This window comes from Brassica napus, chromosome C5, assembly GCF_020379485.1.
Source record: "Brassica napus cultivar Da-Ae chromosome C5, Da-Ae, whole genome shotgun sequence".
NCBI lineage: Eukaryota > Viridiplantae > Streptophyta > Magnoliopsida > Brassicales > Brassicaceae > Brassica > Brassica napus.
In genome coordinates, this window is record NC_063448.1 from 54,407,821 (window position 1) to 54,425,070 (window position 17,250).

Sequence of the window (17,250 nt, forward strand, 5' to 3'; positions counted from 1 at the left end):
GAATTTTTCGGTAAATATTTTATATACTGAAGTTTATGATATTTACTGTTGTTTTAAATTTTCTAAACACATTATACATTTGTATTAATGTATATTAAACTCTCTTTCATGGTACATGTGCATTGTTTTAATTTTTTATCAATTAATTTAGTAAAACTTCATAATACTCCCTAAATTGGTAGACTAGCCACTTTAAAATTGTTATTTTCTAGAGAAAAATAGACAACAAAAGTTTTAAATCTCTTTGACCTTCATCATATGTTAGTGAATGATGCAAGTTATATATAAAACAATATTTTTATATTTTTGAATTTTTGTCTTTTGTCTTTTGTCTTTTCCTCACTTTCACAGAGACGCCTTTCTGTTCTCACATTTTGAACTAGAACTCCATGCTGTTTCAGTTCCCGTTGCATAAGCATGTGGCTCTTGTAAAGTTTTTTTGTCTTTTCCTCAGTTTCACAGAGACGCCTTCCCGTTCTCACATTGTGAACTAAAAATCCATGCTGTTTTTTAGTTCCCCTGCATTTCCATACTTGAGTGCTTTAGGCGCCAACACCTGAAACGAAGAATGTCTACAACTATTTGCTACTTGAGATATATTCAGTGAATGATATTTTTCTAAATTAATAGAAACAATTCTTTCTAGAAGAAGACAACAAGGTCGTTAGAAACACAAGAGAAGATCATTAACTAACTCATCAACTAAATCAGACAAAATCTCTTCTTCAATCTCACTCCCTTCTTCATACGCCTCTCTCTTGTAATCAAGCCATCTCCCTTCAAAGCTACTCATCTCACTGTCAACGAGCTCATCCACCATCATCATCTCTCTCATCTTCTTCAACCTCTCAATCTCCCTCTTCATTTCCTCAGCTAAAACCTCTTTCCTTCCAAACAAAAACAATCCTCTGCAGCTTCCCATGAACGTCTTCTCGCATCTAACTGTTAACCACTCGTTCACAAACTCAAACAGCGTTTTCCTCTCCAGGTTTCCACGTGGATCTCTCTTGGATTCGAGTTCATCGAAGAGGCTCCAAGGTAATATATCAGTAGCCATGCCCAAGGAGATTTCTTTCACCATCAGTTGGTTAGAGGATATGATCTCGGTTATGTACTCTAGCTCCCAGTCATGATGGCCTTCTTCTTCAGCTTCTGCTAAAGCTACTGATTCTGAGAGTTCTGTTTCTTCAATCTCATTGTGTGAATTTGAGATTTGGAGATCCTCAGCTTCTGTTCCAAAGCTGTTTACTTCCTGCTCTTCTGCCTGTATCAAAGTTTCAAAGATCAGTGGGAAGCTACTAAGAGCTTTGTGCAAAGAGATGCATGACTGACCTGAAATTTTCGGTTATTGTAGAAAGAAGTACAGTCAGAGACAGATTCATTCTCTGATGAAACTTTATCAAGATCATCAGACGGCAAAGATATGGTCCCATTCACCCAATCCTTTGAAATGGAGCCTGAAGACTCTCCCTCTTGTGTTAGGCCACTGCTAGATGACTCAATCTTAGAGGTTAGCTCCCTAAGCTTCTGTTCCAATAATATATTTAGAGAATCACCGTTGATTGCACTCAAACTAAGTGCAGATTCTCTTTCTTGATCGGTGGTCCTTTTAGTAGATGATATGCCCTTGATGGGGGATGAGAAAGTGAACGAGATCACATCCATGTCCTTCTTTCTATCACTTTCAACACTGATGTTACATTTCTTCAACTTTTCACCCCTTTTGATCAGTTTCTCACTGATCACTCCAGGCTCTTGCACCCCATTTGCCGGTTTTTTGTTGCGAGGAGGATTCTTCTTAGGACCAGGCTTCTTAGATGAAGTTCCGGTTTCCACCAACACCTTGTTTACAACTTTGTTCATCACTTTGCTGCTTTTCTGTTTTGAAACAGACGTCACAGCGGGTTGGTTCTGTTTCTGGTTATTCTGCTTAGCCAGAGCTTTCCCAGTGCTGTTAGCAGAAGATTCTTTTGGATCTTTTTTAACTATGCGGTTCTTGGTTTGTACCTTCTCCTTTTGAGCTTTGTTGCTGCTACTTGAGGGCGTTGAGCTCTCTTGCTTGTGAATATTATTAGCCTTTGTGTGTGCAGCAGATACAGAAGGCGGCTTCACTTTACTGGTTTTGCCCAATAACTTATTCGTCTCCTGTGTCTTGAGTGATGATGTTTCATTCTTCCCTCTTAAACACTTATTGTTGCGGGTACCATTGGAGATTTGTGGAGTTTGTTTTTTCTGTGAAGCCTCTAGCTTCTCTCTCAACTCTCTGATTCTCATTGGAATCGATGAAGAGGAAGCCTCAGACGATGAAAAACGTGCTTTAGCAGCAGCTATCCGAGGACTTGGCTCGATCATTCTCGAAGCTGCTTCCATAACTTGAGCAGGGTTCCTAGACTGAACAAAACCAGGACTCCGGATAGGCGACAAGAGCCTGTTGTGAGTGACGGAGATTGGTTTAGCCGACTTTGGAGGCAACGTCTCGGTTTGAAAGCGGTTAATAGGTAACCGGTGAGACTCGTTGTTATTCGTTCTTGAATCCAAATGATCCCAAGAAATGCCATCATAGTGACTGCGGAGATTCACATAGCCCAAACTCTCGTACGCATCCCATGTGCTTGCCTTGCGTGAGGAACTGAGGAAGAAGGGATCAAAATCAGGATTAGACCGAGGTTGTTCCAGGGAGTTTGCCACAGGTAGAGACTCCAAACCCATGAGCCTGGCGACCACACTCGGGGCTCTGGACCCTTGTCTATCATCGCTAGTGACAGTGGATGTTGAGCAGCTAGAGTCCCTTCTAGGACTGTAAGTTACACTCTTTCCTGTCTCCTCAAGCTCAATCTGTTACAAAAAAAAGATCAGATCATAGACTATTGCTTCCTGTATTCACTAGAGTAAAAAAAAGGAACTGAGAATGCTTACAGAGGGGGGTGATGACTTTGAGAGGTTTTGAGCATTTTGTTTCTCTTGCTTTGGTGCTTCTGATACAAACAAAGAAGACAAAACCTTAAGTCTACTAAAAAAGAAGCCAAAGTAGATTTTTTAAAACTGAACTTTGAATTAATAAGTGCATTGTCATCCACACATATATATATATACATAGGACTAGGCATCAAAGTAGCAACCATTTTACAGTTAACACAAGACATTTGGTAAAAACTGATAAAGAGTGACTTTTGGTTGTGGAGACATTATTACCGGAGGGTCCAGAGGTGGTGGTGGTGGTAGAGGAGAGAAGCTTCTTCCGGGATTTGCCAGACCAATCAAAGAGAGTTAAAAAGCCTCCTCTGGATCGTTTCCTCTCAACAGCCTCCGTTTCTATCATCTCTACACATCACACCAATTGAATTAGATTACTTACAAGGGAATGCATCATTTTCAGACACAAGGACAAAAAAAAGGACCAAACTTTAGACAGCAACAGGATAAAGAAACAGGAATACAGACAAAGCAAATGATTCATAAGACCCAAACAAAACAAAACAAAAAAGATTTAGAATTTGAGCAGAAAATGGTACCGAATTCAAAATTTTCTAAACGTTCAGAAGGTAATGCAGGCGTGGAGAAGATAACCCAGCAGCTGGATGAAGAATGGAACCCTAAAATCAATTAAAGTCTTTAACTTTATATATCTCTCTCTCCTATAAAAACGCAATTGGGCAAAATCACGAACAAATCGATGGAAGATGGGTTTTTTGAGAAATGGGTCGGAGGAAGAAGCTAGAACAGAGAAGAGAGTGAGGACGAAGAGGAGAACGGATTCGTCGATTTGGGATTTTGGGATTAGAGTAAGGGAGAGAGAGAGAGACGTAAAGGAGAAGCAGCGGGGAGAGCGCTTGTGAAGAAAAATTAAAACGATGCTCCTGTGTGTGTGTTGTGTGTGAATTGATGTGACCTCTTGAGTGAGTTAACTTTGAATTTTCCCCTCTTTCTCACTCCACCTCTGGAATATTAAATGTGTCATTGTTTTCTGTATTAAAAGTCAAGACTTTTTTAGAGATATGATGATTTTTTTTTTTTTCTTTTTGGCTTACGGGTGAGAGTTTTTAATGTTTTCTTGAAACAATACGTATTGAAATGTTATTATTGAGCTGTCAAACAAATGTTATTATTGTAAAAAGAGAAAAAAAGTAATTCAGGAGTATATTAGAGTTTTGATACTTGTTTGTATTTCATTTTGGAGATACCCAGAAAAATGTTATTATTTTTGTTAGTTAGTATTTCCTCCGATGATTTGTTGTTTTAGATTTTGACACGCTGATTAAAAAAAATATTTAATTTTGTATATTTACTGGATAAAAATATTATTACCGGTACATTTAACCATATTTTAATTAATTGAAAAATAGATTAAAATATAAAATCAATAAATTTTGCATAAACGATATTTGTTTTGAAACAAAAATTTTATCTATAAACTAAACGGAGGGAACCAATAAAAAAAAACGAGACCGAGTTTAATGTTTATCGGTATAAATGAATTAGTGTTTTACATGAATTATAAATGCTAAAAATGATTTTTCAGAATCTTACAGCATAAAAGTTGACTACTGACCAATGAGTCAATGACGTAATAGTTGATAAAACTGTTTGGACTGTTATTTATATACACAGAAAGTTTAACCCGCGTACTTTTTTCACCCAGGTTGAAACCACCAATTCAGAGTTTTGGTACATTTATTGTGTATTTCAGTATGTAACAGGTGAAGCTTTTTTGTTTTTGTTTTTGTCGTCGTAACAGGTGAATTTAACTCGGATCACATACGCAGGGCATTCAATATTTTTGTCGTGTTTGATTTTGATTTACAGACAAAATAATGATCCAAAGAATGTTGTTAGTGCTGAACGCAATCATCACCCTTCTAAACCACGATAGTAGTATTATAATACGGTCGAAACTTCATTTTACAATTTTCTTTTCAGAAAAGACAAGAGCATTCACGTAAAGTAATATCTTCCTAAATTTTTGTCGGTGTAGAAATTAAAAGAAACCGCAGATACTAAAACGACCTCAATGAACAACCTAGCACTGATGAACGACTTTGCAAGAGGCTCAGGTAATGACAAGCAATTGATTAACGCTTATGAGCGATGTGCGAATAGTTGTGGCATAGCGACCAAAGAGCTTGAGGGAGCTAAAGAGTTGTTAAGAAACAGCTCATTCCAATAAGCATTCTACGCAGCTTCCAAAGCAATTGATTATGCTTATGCAAGCAAACGCTAAGGTCATTTTAACAAAACTATACATCCATAACAGGTTAAGTAATCAAAGATGTGACTAAGATTATTTCAGCTCTTTTCACAGTTATCACACGGATGTAAACTGCTTTTACAAATCCTTCGGTCGAATGACTCTCCAAAGTAGTCTAGTAGCATCTGTCTTCTGCATTCAGTCTGAAACATTCATTGATTAAGACTTAGTGAAGGATAAATTAACATATATACTAGCCACAATAGATATAAGCTTAGCAGCATTTGCTTTTTCAGTCTTGTGTTTCTTGAGAATTTACCTTAAGCTCACAGTACTGCTGCATCTTCTTGGCCTGAGCCATGGCTGACTTGAATCTATCCATGTTTCTGCCTTGTCCGTTACGCAGCATGCAGACGACTCTGCTAAAATCTTTCTTCTGGTACAAGCAAATGCACTGCGCTTGAAGCCCGTCCCTTCCTGCTCTCCCTGATTCTTGGTAGTAGCTTTCTATCGCTTTTGACAATGTGTTGTGTATAACAAAACGCTGCACTGAAATAAATTAAGGAAACAGAGGAAAACGATAACAAACAAACTGCAACAGCTAAGAACAGGCTTGACTTACCACGTCTGCTTTGTCTATTCCCATCCCAAATGCAATGGTCGCACAAACAATCCGAACCTCCCCTGTTTGCCATTTCCTCTGAACATCAACTCTCTGTTTCGCAGGCATACCAGCGTGGTAGTAAACAGTCTTCACTTTGCATTTCTCGTTCAGAAACTTTGCTACATCAACACATTCGCTTTTGGAGAGACAGTAAACGATCCCAGACTGATCCTTGAACCGGTCTTTTAGCAGCTCTTGCAGCTGTTTGAGTGGCTCCTTGGTCTTGTTGATCACCTCGTACTTTAAATTGGTTCGGTCAAAGCTCATCTTGAGAACCGGAGCCCTGGGGATTCTCAGACTTTTTAGTACGTCCTGTCGTGGGGAGAAAAAATAATTCAAAATGGTGAACCAATGGCCTTCAGGTCATGCATGATGAACTATGCATATCTTACAAAATTGCTGGGAATATTTTCTAAAGTTCAATTAAGAACCGAATCAATGGGAATCCTCAAAGCTCTTAATCTGTAAAAATGAATTTCTAGAGAATCTTGTCATGGTGATGGTTGTTACCTGACAGACTGATTCAGTTGCCGTGGCTGTAAGAGCCATCACAGGAACACGGGGGAAGTTCTGTTTAAGACATCCCAGTTCCCTGTAGTCTGGCCGGAAGTCATGTCCCCATTGACTGGAAACAAAGAAAAATGTAGCACTTTTCAGATTCAGAAATCGAACAGTCAGTGTTTCTGATGCAGAGTGAGTTTTCACATTTTTCATCAAGCTTATTGGACCTATGGTATTAAAATGAAACTACTGGCGCTCAATAGATTCCAACCAGTTCCAACATGCTCGACCAGAATGCTATAACAAGGTTACCAGAAAATGATTTTGTAGATGTATTATTTCAAGAAAAAAAACTCTCAGGCCCGAGTCAGAAATCAGGCCGAAGCCAGAAATCTAATTTTGATGTTGAGGTGTTGGTGACGGATAATCAGAGAACACTCATGTAGATCACAAAATTATAATGTCTGAGAGAAGGATAGAACGATAGTGTACCTCACGCAGTGAGCCTCATCAACCACAAAACCTGCCAGCAGGCCCTGTTGTAAATAGAAAGAGATGCTTATTATTTTCTTAGAGCTGGAAACTTGTTGATCAGTTATGCTTATGCAACAATAATAAGAAAAAAACTCAACAAAATACCTTGCGGTCTAAGCATCTTAGTGTCTCCAAAAAGGATGAACTTCCAGCGATTTTCTCAGGTGTCACATACAAGAGTTTACATGACGGATTATCTCTTCTGCAAACACAATTTCAATGGGCATATAAGTTTATTAAAACCATTTAGATTAGTAGATATCCATTCGAGAACATAAATAGATTATGCCTGGGATATTAGGAAAATGAAAGAAACGGTGAGATGACTTTCACCTGAGCTCTTGTAAAACAATTGCTGCTTGGGAAGATGTTTGCTGAGAGTTCAGAAAAGTAGCTGGTACACCGAACTTAAGATTCAGTGCAACTATCTGATCCTGGATGAGGGATAACAGAGGAGATATAACTATGGTAACTCCAGTTTTCAGTGCTGCAGGAAGCTGTGGAACAAACAAACAAAAACATGAGTTTTACTATGCAGCCTGTGGTAATAGAAACTAATGGTAATGGGACTAACTAATCCTAGACAGAATCCAGATTACTCCTAGATAAACCTAGATGTAGAGGTAAAGGATCATAACCTGGTAACACAAACTTTTCCCCCCTCCCGTCGGCATTAGAACAAAGCAATCCTTCTTTTCCATAGATGCTCTACATGCTTGATGCTGCAGGGGCCGGAACACCTTGTTCCCAAAAATAACCAAGTTCGCAAATTCCAGATCATCCAACGCCTGCAACTCTTCGTAGCTTGGAGTTTCATGGTCCTTGCCTGATGTCAGTACAGAAGGTTTTCTGCCTGAAATCGTTGAGACTGAATCTTCCATGGAATATTCCTTCAAAGCAGAACAGTTCATAAGTTTCAGTACATACTCGTTACTGGAAACACTGTCCAACAAATGAAGAGAGATAGCAAACCCAGAAACTGTTAAACGACATCCAAAGCACAATTCTTTTAAGTTTATGCACCAAACCCAAACGAATGAAAAGCTGTTCTTTCACAAACCATTGACCTCACAACTAAATTGGTCTGTTTTGTTTGTCCACCTAATAACACTGGTTTCTTAGGACCATGTTCAAGATACAGAGAGACCATAGCAAACTTATAAAGGACTTGTCGTTAGAGATTAAGATTTACTTTCAAGTTTCAGCTTGCATTCACAAGCAGAGATAGCTACCCTCAATGGCAACATGTATGTAATGTAAAACGAGTCTACCATGAAACAGTTTCATTGAAAGTTTCTTATTCATTCACAGGGGTGCAGGGTGTTTGAATGCAAATGAAGCAGGAAGGTCTTTGCCAAACAATGATTAATCTTCCTTCCCAAAACCATGAAACAGTAAATGTAGTGTTGAATCTTTACCATGGATCTCAAAGAGTGACTTCTAGAACCTGTCTGCGTATCCTCATCATCTTCAAAATCACTAGAAGAATCCAGCTCCATCACGTCAGGTTTATTCTTCGACTCAAGAGAATCCTCAATAACATGAACTTGGACACTCGACTCACCATCATCAGTCTCGAATCCGTTATCACTAGTGTTAGCTCTATTAAACATCTCAGCCAACGTTCCCTGAGCTTCGGTCTCCAAAGCCTGTACGTCATCCCATTCCTCAGTTCCTTCCTCGAAATCAGCCAACGCCGCGAGAAAATCGTCTCCACATAACTCAACAGTGATGAAATCTCGACCATCATCGCCTTTTTCAAACCATAAAATTAAATATATTCAGATAATAGCGATTCAATTCGATTAGATAAATTTCTCTAGAAATCGGATTTGGTACCGTAGAGATCGACGAATCGATCCAAGCATTTCTTCGCGGACTCTTCGTCGAATCCGAGTCTGGTAGCTAGGATCAGCAATCGAGCTTTCTCCAGTTCGAGATCCTGACCTTTCATCTTCCAAGGCGGGTTCTCGAATCCGGTAACAACGGAAGCTGCGAATTTTTCTTCCCCCGGCGGCGATTAGAAATTTAATTAAATGTTGAATTTTTTTGCGCAAAAAAAAAAGCCTCAAACTGAGTTTTCCCGCCATTTTTGAAACGCTGCCGTTTTAGTTTCCGTTAGATGGCCTTTTAGGCCCAACTATATCGCTTTTTAAAAACCCAACTTAAACGGTTGCTGTGAATCCATTAGTAAAACGTATCATGGTCGATCTCTATTAAATTGATTGGTGAGAATTGAGAACAGAAAAAAAGCCCATATCTCTGTTGAATCCAAACTCATTTATCAGTCCATAACATTTTATCCCACATTTTAATTTTCACGGTTAAATCAGCACATTGGATTTTTTTTCAGAAGAATGTCTCTATAACTTTAGTTTACAATAAACTCAACGTAATACAGCAACAAAATTGGTGTTAATGATGTGACGAAGATTTAAAGCTCGCAAAAAAATTATTAGAGTCCTAGCAAAAAAAAAATATTATAGTTGATACTTTATAGATTTTTGAAGGAAAAGTGTCTACAATTATTTCACTTGATCTATTGTCGTCTTCTAGTTACTTTCATTATAATATTTGTTGTTTTTAATTTTCATATGTGTTATCTATGTATTTGTATCACACTATAATTAATAAATTTAAGTTGATAAAAAAAAGTATCTGCTTTCTAGTTATAGAATTAGGGTTTGTTAGATATCATCAGGGGACTTAGCAAAAAGGTGTCTAGGTGAAGGTTTTAAACGCGAGAGAATATAGATGAAGGTCCTTTTAGATATTATGGTAAAGATGCGGCATTATTATCCGATTTTTCCTCAATTCTGTAACGAGGCTTAGCTGTGTGGGGGTGAAAGAAGGTCCAAATTAAAAGGCATGGTCCCAACTTTTCAATTTTATTGGGGGCAAAGTTTTAAACTCAACGGTGTAAATTAAGCAACTCTTTGGTTTTGCTATGGATATCTGCCTACATTTATAGAGGTCATCTGGTCCCATTCATAGCTTCTTAGCCCGGGCCTTGCCCACTTGATTCTTAAAGGATATCCACTACTATAGAGTCAAATCTTTCTCAACTTTAGTTTTGTCTAGTCTCTTGTTTAACCAAACACAAATGTATTGCTTTATAAGATTAATATTTGGAGAAAAATAAATTAGTATACATTTATACAAGAGATAACAAGTTCTTTTTGGATTTTGTGGGTATATAATTAGTGCATACGTATACGAGAGCAACAACTATCTTTGATTCCCACTAGGCTGAATCCTACATATTACTTGTCGGAAAATAAGTAGTTGACAAGACTAATGTAGACAAACAATCACAATTCATTCCCTATCTGCATGGAAATATATTTGGACAGAAACCATTCCATCAATCTTACTTAAGAGTGAAACTTATCAACCAAGTGAATATTTTATGCACTGTACTATTTATACTTCCATTTTCGAATAATATAGTTAGCATTTTTTTTTTTAAGAATCAACGTGAATTATTATTTTTTGTGTCCAAATATTATAAATGATGTGAGCAAATTATGTTAAAGATACTTTAACTGGGACTGACAATGGCATTTGTTGCCAAAAAAACTCACATTGTTTTTTTTTATGTTTTGTCAGATTTGATTAGCTTAGAGCATCTCCAACAACACTCTTTATTCTAAAGGAGAGATCCACGTAAAATAAAGGGATAAAAGGGTGGTTTTCCAACTACGGCCATTTATATATTTTTTTAAAAAATTTAATATATTACATTTTACTCCTCAAAAGTATAATAACTAAATATCATCATCATTAAACTTTCAAAAATCAATAAAACATACTATTTGATAGATCTTAAGAGAAGGTATTTTTGAAAAAAATATAATAATATGTAGTCAAACATAACTCTAGATGATATAAAAATGTTAATAGTGTATTTTTAATTGAAATAGTTTTAATAAACTATAATGATAAGTACTAAAATATGATATATAAAAAGTTATCATGCAATTACGAGACATATATAATTGTAGGGACTAAAGTGAAACACTACAAGAAAACGTTTCTGTAACAACGAAGATTTACGAGGAAAATATTTCCTCGTAAATTTACATGGTGTTTACCACGCAATTACGAAGAGTCCAAAATTCGTCGTAAACTCCATGTAACTTTACGACGAAAATGTTTCGTCGCAAACTCAATGTAAGTTTACGACGAAAGTACGTGGAAACAGAAATTTGTCGTAACCGTTACATCGACATTACAACGAAACATGTTACAGTTATATTTAGGTGAAAACGTGTATTCAATGTGCTTTAACTTACCTAAATTCGTTGTAAAGTGGTTGTAAATCATATGTTAAGGACATGTAAAATCCATGAAAAACATTCCTTGTAAAATCGTTGTTATATTTCAACTACAAATTTCTCTATATATGTCATTTCCCACAACTCTCTTCCTCACAACACACAAACGAGAAAAAAAATCAGGAAAAAAAAATTTCAAAACAAAATCTAAGAAAAAAATGGCTGGTGGCGGTAGTATTTACGAGTTACGGAGTTGGATGTATTTGCACAAAGATTCCGACGGGAGGGTGACGAACGCATTTGTGAGCGGGCTAGAGACATTCATGCACCAGGCGGGCTGTACACCGATCATGCAGGAAAGCGGTAAGATGTTCTGCCCCTATCGGAAATGCAAGAATTCAAAATTTGCACGTAGTGAAACTGTATGGAAGCATTTAGTAAACAGAGGATTTACACCACAGTATTACATTTGGTATCAACATGGAGAGGGTTATGGGGGAAATGAAGCTTGTAGTAGTAATAATAATTTTGAGGATGCTCATCATAATGAAGAACCGAATCATTTGCATAATGAATATAATTATCATCAAAAGGAGCAAATGGTAGATCATGATAAGGTTTACGAGTGATTAACATCGAAAGATTTACGAGGGTTTTACATCGAAATGTTTATGTGTTCTTTACAACGAAATTATTTATGTGTGCTTTACATCGAAATCATTACGTGGGCTTTACCACGAAATCTTACGTGTCGTTTACGACGAATTCTTTCCTTACGCTTTACGAGAAATATATTTCATCGTAAACGTAACGAGTCGTTTACGACGAAACCTCTGTTACGACGGACGTTTAACAACGAAAGGTCTTTCGAGGTTAATTCGTCGTAACACCCCGTTTACGACGAATTTACAACGTTACGACGAATTTACAACGAATACTGCTCTCATAAATAATATGTTTTCTTGTAGTGAAAATTAAATAGTATTTAAAAGACCTGAATAGTGACTCTTTATATTTGAAGGTATACTGTTCACCTCTTAAAAAAAATAAAGATATAAAGAGTTGTTGTAATGCAAAACTCTTTAAAAAATAAAGAGATAAAGAGCCGGCGGAAATGATCTTAGATAGAAATGCAATTAGTGTTTTAGAGTTTTTTTTTTTGGAAAATCGCTATACTAGTTGACTCAAGTTTAAAATGTTTATCGGTTAATGCTAGATGGTAGATCGCATGTGACAGGGCTAACAGATAAACTGTTTTAACCAAAACCAATGCTCAGACTTCCCACACAGTGTAATTTTGTTTTAAAGAAAAACTTAAACCTGGAAGAGAGTGTTTAATTTATTATATTCCCATGTCTCAACTATCACTTGATCACAATCATGAGGACACAAAGTGATATTGTGAACGTACATAAAACTTCAAATCGACGAATTCGTGTCTTTATCTATGCGGTTAAACAAATACGTAGACAAAACACAGAAAAACTTTATTATTATTATCAAATCGAAATAACATACAACATGATCTTATAATAGATGTAGAAGGAAAGTCATTAGCTTCGTCCTACGTACTATTTTGTTTTATTATTAGAAAAAAGGCAAACAACACTCACACATGACACTTAAATCGAAGGAAACCACCACGCTTACATTCTTGTTTTATTTAATACAATACGAATTTAGTAAACTTCAGCAGCTTAATAACGACCGTAGCAGTGGCAATGATCGTCATGGTCATTTGTTAAATGCACTCCGTGGTGGTGATCATGATCCTCACACTCTCCTCTGCATGACTCGTGGTAAAACTCAGCGCATTTTGCTTCACAGTAGCTTTCCTTGCATGGATACGCCAATATGGCTTCGCCTAAGTACTTCGTACACGTCGCCTCGCTCTTCGGGATTCCTTATAAATATCCAAAGACAAATTCATTTTTTAGATCATATATATGCATGCATATGCATTTTTTTGAAAACATTAGAACCAAAATTACCAGCTGAAATCAACAAGACAACGAGCAGGAGAGTGGTGAACCAAAATTGCTTTCTTTCTGTTTTCAGAAACTTGGGTGATACTAAATGAATGGGGGTTGTAGTCTATTTATAACAAAAACATAGTTGACTTCTCACTCGATTCGCGACGTTGTGGTTTCATTCTTACATCGATTCGCCCCAGTTCTCAACTTTCACATTTGAAAAATTCTTTATCGAACAACTTTTTGTTATCGAACGCATTTGTCAATTTGTATTACGATTTTCTTACTAAAAGCGAGTTAGATAACAACGCTATAAGTGGTAAAAAAACAAGTCATTCTCATATAACATGGCACGATAATAACAAGTATATATAGTCTTATGAACATTTAGATATTTATGGATCCTACTATAAAGTTATCTCCTAACAGGTTCTAGTAATTTTATAATTTTTGAAATTAAAATAGTTTATTTGTTTACTGCATTTTCAAGTTAATTAGAGTGAATGTAACGTCATCAAAATACACCATTAACACAATTAACAAAAGGAATTAAATAAATGAAATTGAATAAAATACATATATGCATGCATGGCTTTAGTTTCCCTTTAAAATCAAACTACTGAACAGATGATATACATTGGAGAGCTATATTCCATGAATAATCTTCGAGCATTGGACCTTAATCCACTTGTAGCTCTTTCTCCAAGATGTCTTCATCTTTCCTTCGACTGAATAAATCTTGTACTTCGCCACTCGTCTCTTTCTCTTCATCTCCGGATCGTTCCACCATCCTCCGATTATTACATTTATTAACAGACCCACATATAATGTTAGAAACATTTAAAACTCTATTAAAAATATTGATATACTGTAAAACCCGAAATATGTGTACATTGTACAACTAGACTCGTCATTGTAAATGTAGCAATAGAATGTTGTCAGAAGATTTGTTGTAGTCTATAAATCATATGATTCATTTTTTTTAAAGAAAATTACCTTTTAACGATGTTGAATGAGAAGAAGCTCTTCTCGGTCTAACGGGCAGGTCTTTGTAAGAGATCTTGCGCCATAGATCCGATGTCATGGGAGATCGGTTGCGTTTTGATTCCCTAACAACGTAAATCCCTCTCACCGGTTTTAAATCGGCAGGATCAACCAATTGGAGGTTCCGATCTCCTTCATACGATTTGTAAGATCGTATTCTAGGAGACTGGAAATCCTCCATCTCGGTATTGTCTCTCTCTTTTTCTACTATTGTTTTTTTTATGTTTTATATTCCGATGAATTAGAATCTCTATTAGTGTTTGGTTTAAAATCTTGTATTTTGGGAGAGGCTATATGTGGTGGAAAGTCATCCAACAATGAGAAAAAACCGTTACAACAAAATGATCAGAATAGAAAGAAAATAACTTTCAAACGAACAATAGTTTCTAGAGAAATGCCAATACAAAACATCAACCGTGGTCTTGACCTTAAATAGACATGGACTCCTTTTCTTGCCTAGCTAAGTGACTCTTTTTGTTTATGTTAGGTTTGAATATCATCAAGGGTTTGTTTTGTTGCCAGGGCATAGAGCTCGAACCATATTGCACTTGAATGTCCATCTTACAGAAATTCTCTAAACAACATCGCGCTCTAAATCGTTGTTTTTTGCAACTTAAATCATTTGTTCTGGAAGAAAATTTAAAGAATGTTCTTAAAGATTAACATGACAATTAATAGAAAGAGAGTGTATTTTTCTTTTGTTCAGTTAACTGAAGAACATGTTTAGGTTATCAACCCTTGCATCTCTCTATCTCTCTAAAGCTATTTATAGAGTTACAAAACACAAAACATGCGACCAAAAATCATGTCTTTCGACATCTCCTCACTTGGAATGACACTACAAGAATAAAGCTCACACTCCGACGGTAGTATTCATCGGTAGTTAGTCAGTAATGGGTATTTCCCACTATTTTTCCGACAATCCAACTTTAGTCAGAGTTTGGCTCTCAGTAAATACCATTTGTCGGAAAGTAGTTGATAAATTCCGATAAAAAATATCCTCGGAAGCATTCGTTGGAAGTTGGTCGAAACGTCCCGATATAGTTCCGAGAAACATATTCCTATAAACTTCCGACAATTTAATATTTTGAATTAAAAAAAAAAACAAAAATGAAATAAAAGAAATTTAAAATAATATGATATTTATCAAAAATTCATTAGCAATAAAGAAATTAAATACAAAAGTTCTAAAAACTAAAATAAAAAGAAACAGTAACGACAGTGGAAGAACTTCAGGCGGGCTAGTTTACGGTGCGGCTGTGGCGGTGTAGACTGCGGCGTTGACGGTGCTAGAGTAGAGTGTGATGATGTTGGTGTAATGCACGAAGTGGCCGTGATGGTGGAGTGTGAGCAGCAACAGCAGTGGAAGGAGTTACGATGATGGCGTAGGTTGGTGAGCGGCAACAGCAGTCGAAGGGAGTTGTGATGATGGCGGCGTAAGCAGTTCAAGCGGTGGTGATGTAAGGAATCTTTTGGTATTTTTTCAAAAAAACAGAGATCTGACAGAAACGAAAAGAAAGAGACCATGCAAGAAGGATGAATGAGGAAACGAAGAGAATAAATTGAATGATGAAAATCGAAAATAATTAAGAGAAGAAAAGGATAGCGGATATAGGATTTTAGATGCAGATCTGGAGAGTTGCTAAAAAAAAAGCAGATCTGGAGAGGAAGAAGAAAATGACAGGGTAGAAGAAAGGAAAATAAAGACTGAGACAGAAAAATAAATAAATAGGAATATTAATATACACGCACATTAAGTGGATATGGACTTTCGTGGACTAGAAATATTATTTCTTTATTGCGAAATATTATAATTATGTATTGTATCTTTTATTTCTTTATGTATCTTTTTTACTAAATTGCTTTGAAAGTCCCGATGACCATTGCTCTGAAACTTCCGACGACCATTGCTCTGCAGATTCACCCGACCAAGATAAAACGACGACAAATAAAACTTACTTTTAGAACTGTCAATTTTCCGATGATATCTCATCCAACTACCGAGAAAGCTCATATGTCGGTATAATCCGAGATTATTCCGATAAATTTACCGAGGATTTTATGAGATTATGTGTTGTCGGAACAATCAAAGCATCTTCCGACGAGTTTTCCTACAAATTACCGAGAATGCATGGTTCTCGGAAAATCCCGACAATTTTTCCGATAAGATACTGAGAAAACGGGTTTGTCGGAAATTTTCAAGCATCTTCCGACGAGCTTTCCGAATAATTACCGAGAATGCATGGTTCTGGGAAAATTCCGACAAGATTTTTCGAGAAGATACTGAGAAAACGGGTTTATCGGAAAATATTGACGACTTTCCGATCAATTTTTGCCTTTCTCAGTAAATTCTCGCTACACCATCGAAACTTTTGTGACAATTCATGTTGTCGGAAGTTTTTTGTCGGAGTACACAACGTTTTCTTGTAGTGTGAAGTCCCTCTGAATATTGACATCCCAATTGATTTATAATATTCATTTACTTATATTTTTATATTTCTTCCTCTCTTTCATAAGTCAGTGTGTTTATTTTATTTTATTTTTGATAAAATGTTAAATTTTATACCAATTTTTAATTTTTGGCAGGAATACAGAGACAATCCGAAAAAAAAAGACAAAAAAATAAAATCTAAAACAACAAATAATACACTAGGGATCAATGTGTTTATTTTTGTTTGTCCTATAGTCTTTAGCTCAATTGTTAGCATTAAAAATATTTAGATTTTCAACATGTTTAGTATCAATTTCAATCTGAATCATTTTTTACCACAAGAAAAAAAAATCTGAACTCATTTAGTACAAATGCATACTCAATAAATATTTGTGTGTCCATGTTGTTGTAACTTGCAATTGGGCCTTATTCGGTTGTATAGTCTATCCAGATTAACTTCTTAGCCCAACGATTAATAATCTGAAACGGACTTTAGGCGGGAACGAATCAGTTGCGCGTTTTTTCACCTGTGCTCTCCCCAAGTTATCTTACAAATTCGAATTTACACCCCTAATTTTTAAAATATTTATTTTGACACCCAAAAAATATAATTTTTTTTCCTTCATATATAGCGTGGGGCC

At 36.2% G+C, this 17,250-nt stretch overlaps 3 protein-coding genes across 3 annotated transcripts; all 3 read right to left on the reverse strand.

Moving 5' to 3' along the window:
- Positions 1 to 597: 597 nt before the first annotated feature.
- On the reverse strand, positions 598 to 3,932 carry LOC106397104. The gene is made up of 5 exons (XM_048759434.1): positions 3,513 to 3,932; positions 3,193 to 3,321; positions 2,917 to 2,975; positions 1,333 to 2,835; positions 598 to 1,264 (listed from the first exon to the last, which is right to left on the reverse strand). Exons 2-5 carry the CDS (start codon positions 3,317 to 3,319, stop codon positions 665 to 667), a joined length of 2,289 nt encoding a protein of 762 aa, XP_048615391.1. The 5' UTR covers positions 3,320 to 3,321; positions 3,513 to 3,932; the 3' UTR covers positions 598 to 664.
- A 1,254-nt stretch (positions 3,933 to 5,186) lies between these two features.
- On the reverse strand, positions 5,187 to 8,916 carry LOC106397655 (ATP-dependent DNA helicase Q-like 1). The gene is made up of 10 exons (XM_013838280.3): positions 8,724 to 8,916; positions 8,303 to 8,637; positions 7,523 to 7,774; positions 7,218 to 7,381; positions 6,990 to 7,086; positions 6,843 to 6,886; positions 6,360 to 6,474; positions 5,808 to 6,161; positions 5,505 to 5,729; positions 5,187 to 5,388 (listed from the first exon to the last, which is right to left on the reverse strand). The coding sequence occupies exons 1-10, from the start codon at positions 8,836 to 8,838 to the stop codon at positions 5,284 to 5,286; spliced, it is 1,806 nt and encodes a 601-aa protein (XP_013693734.1). The 5' UTR covers positions 8,839 to 8,916; the 3' UTR covers positions 5,187 to 5,283.
- A 3,711-nt stretch (positions 8,917 to 12,627) lies between these two features.
- On the reverse strand, positions 12,628 to 14,412 carry BNAA05G31540D. Its single transcript, XM_013840633.3, has 3 exons — positions 14,131 to 14,412; positions 13,153 to 13,925; positions 12,628 to 13,064 (listed from the first exon to the last, which is right to left on the reverse strand). Exons 1-2 carry the CDS (start codon positions 14,357 to 14,359, stop codon positions 13,780 to 13,782), a joined length of 375 nt encoding a protein of 124 aa, XP_013696087.1. The 5' UTR covers positions 14,360 to 14,412; the 3' UTR covers positions 12,628 to 13,064; positions 13,153 to 13,779.
- Positions 14,413 to 17,250: the final 2,838 nt, after the last annotated feature.

Bases quoted from the DNA above. Each gene is read 5' to 3' on its own strand.
- LOC106397104 (XM_048759434.1), bottom strand. From the start codon at position 3,319: ATGATAGAAACGGAGGCTGTTGAGAGGAAACGATCCAGAGGAGGCTTT. The intron at 2,976-3,192 runs GTAATAATGTCT...TGTTTGTATCAG, and splicing joins CACCACCTCTGGACCCTCCG to AAGCACCAAAGCAAGAGAAA. The intron at 1,265-1,332 runs GTCAGTCATGCA...ACTTTGATACAG, and splicing joins ACAATAACCGAAAATTTCAG to GCAGAAGAGCAGGAAGTAAA.
- LOC106397655 (XM_013838280.3), bottom strand. From the start codon at position 8,838: ATGAAAGGTCAGGATCTCGAACTGGAGAAAGCTCGATTGCTGATCCTA. The intron at 6,475-6,842 runs GTACACTATCGT...CTTTGTTTCCAG, and splicing joins GATGAGGCTCACTGCGTGAG to TCAATGGGGACATGACTTCC. The intron at 5,730-5,807 runs GTAAGTCAAGCC...ATTTCAGTGCAG, and splicing joins GAATAGACAAAGCAGACGTG to CGTTTTGTTATACACAACAC.
- BNAA05G31540D (XM_013840633.3), bottom strand. From the start codon at position 14,359: ATGGAGGATTTCCAGTCTCCTAGAATACGATCTTACAAATCGTATGAA. The intron at 13,926-14,130 runs GTAATTTTCTTT...TAATAATCGGAG, and splicing joins TCATTCAACATCGTTAAAAG to GATGGTGGAACGATCCGGAG.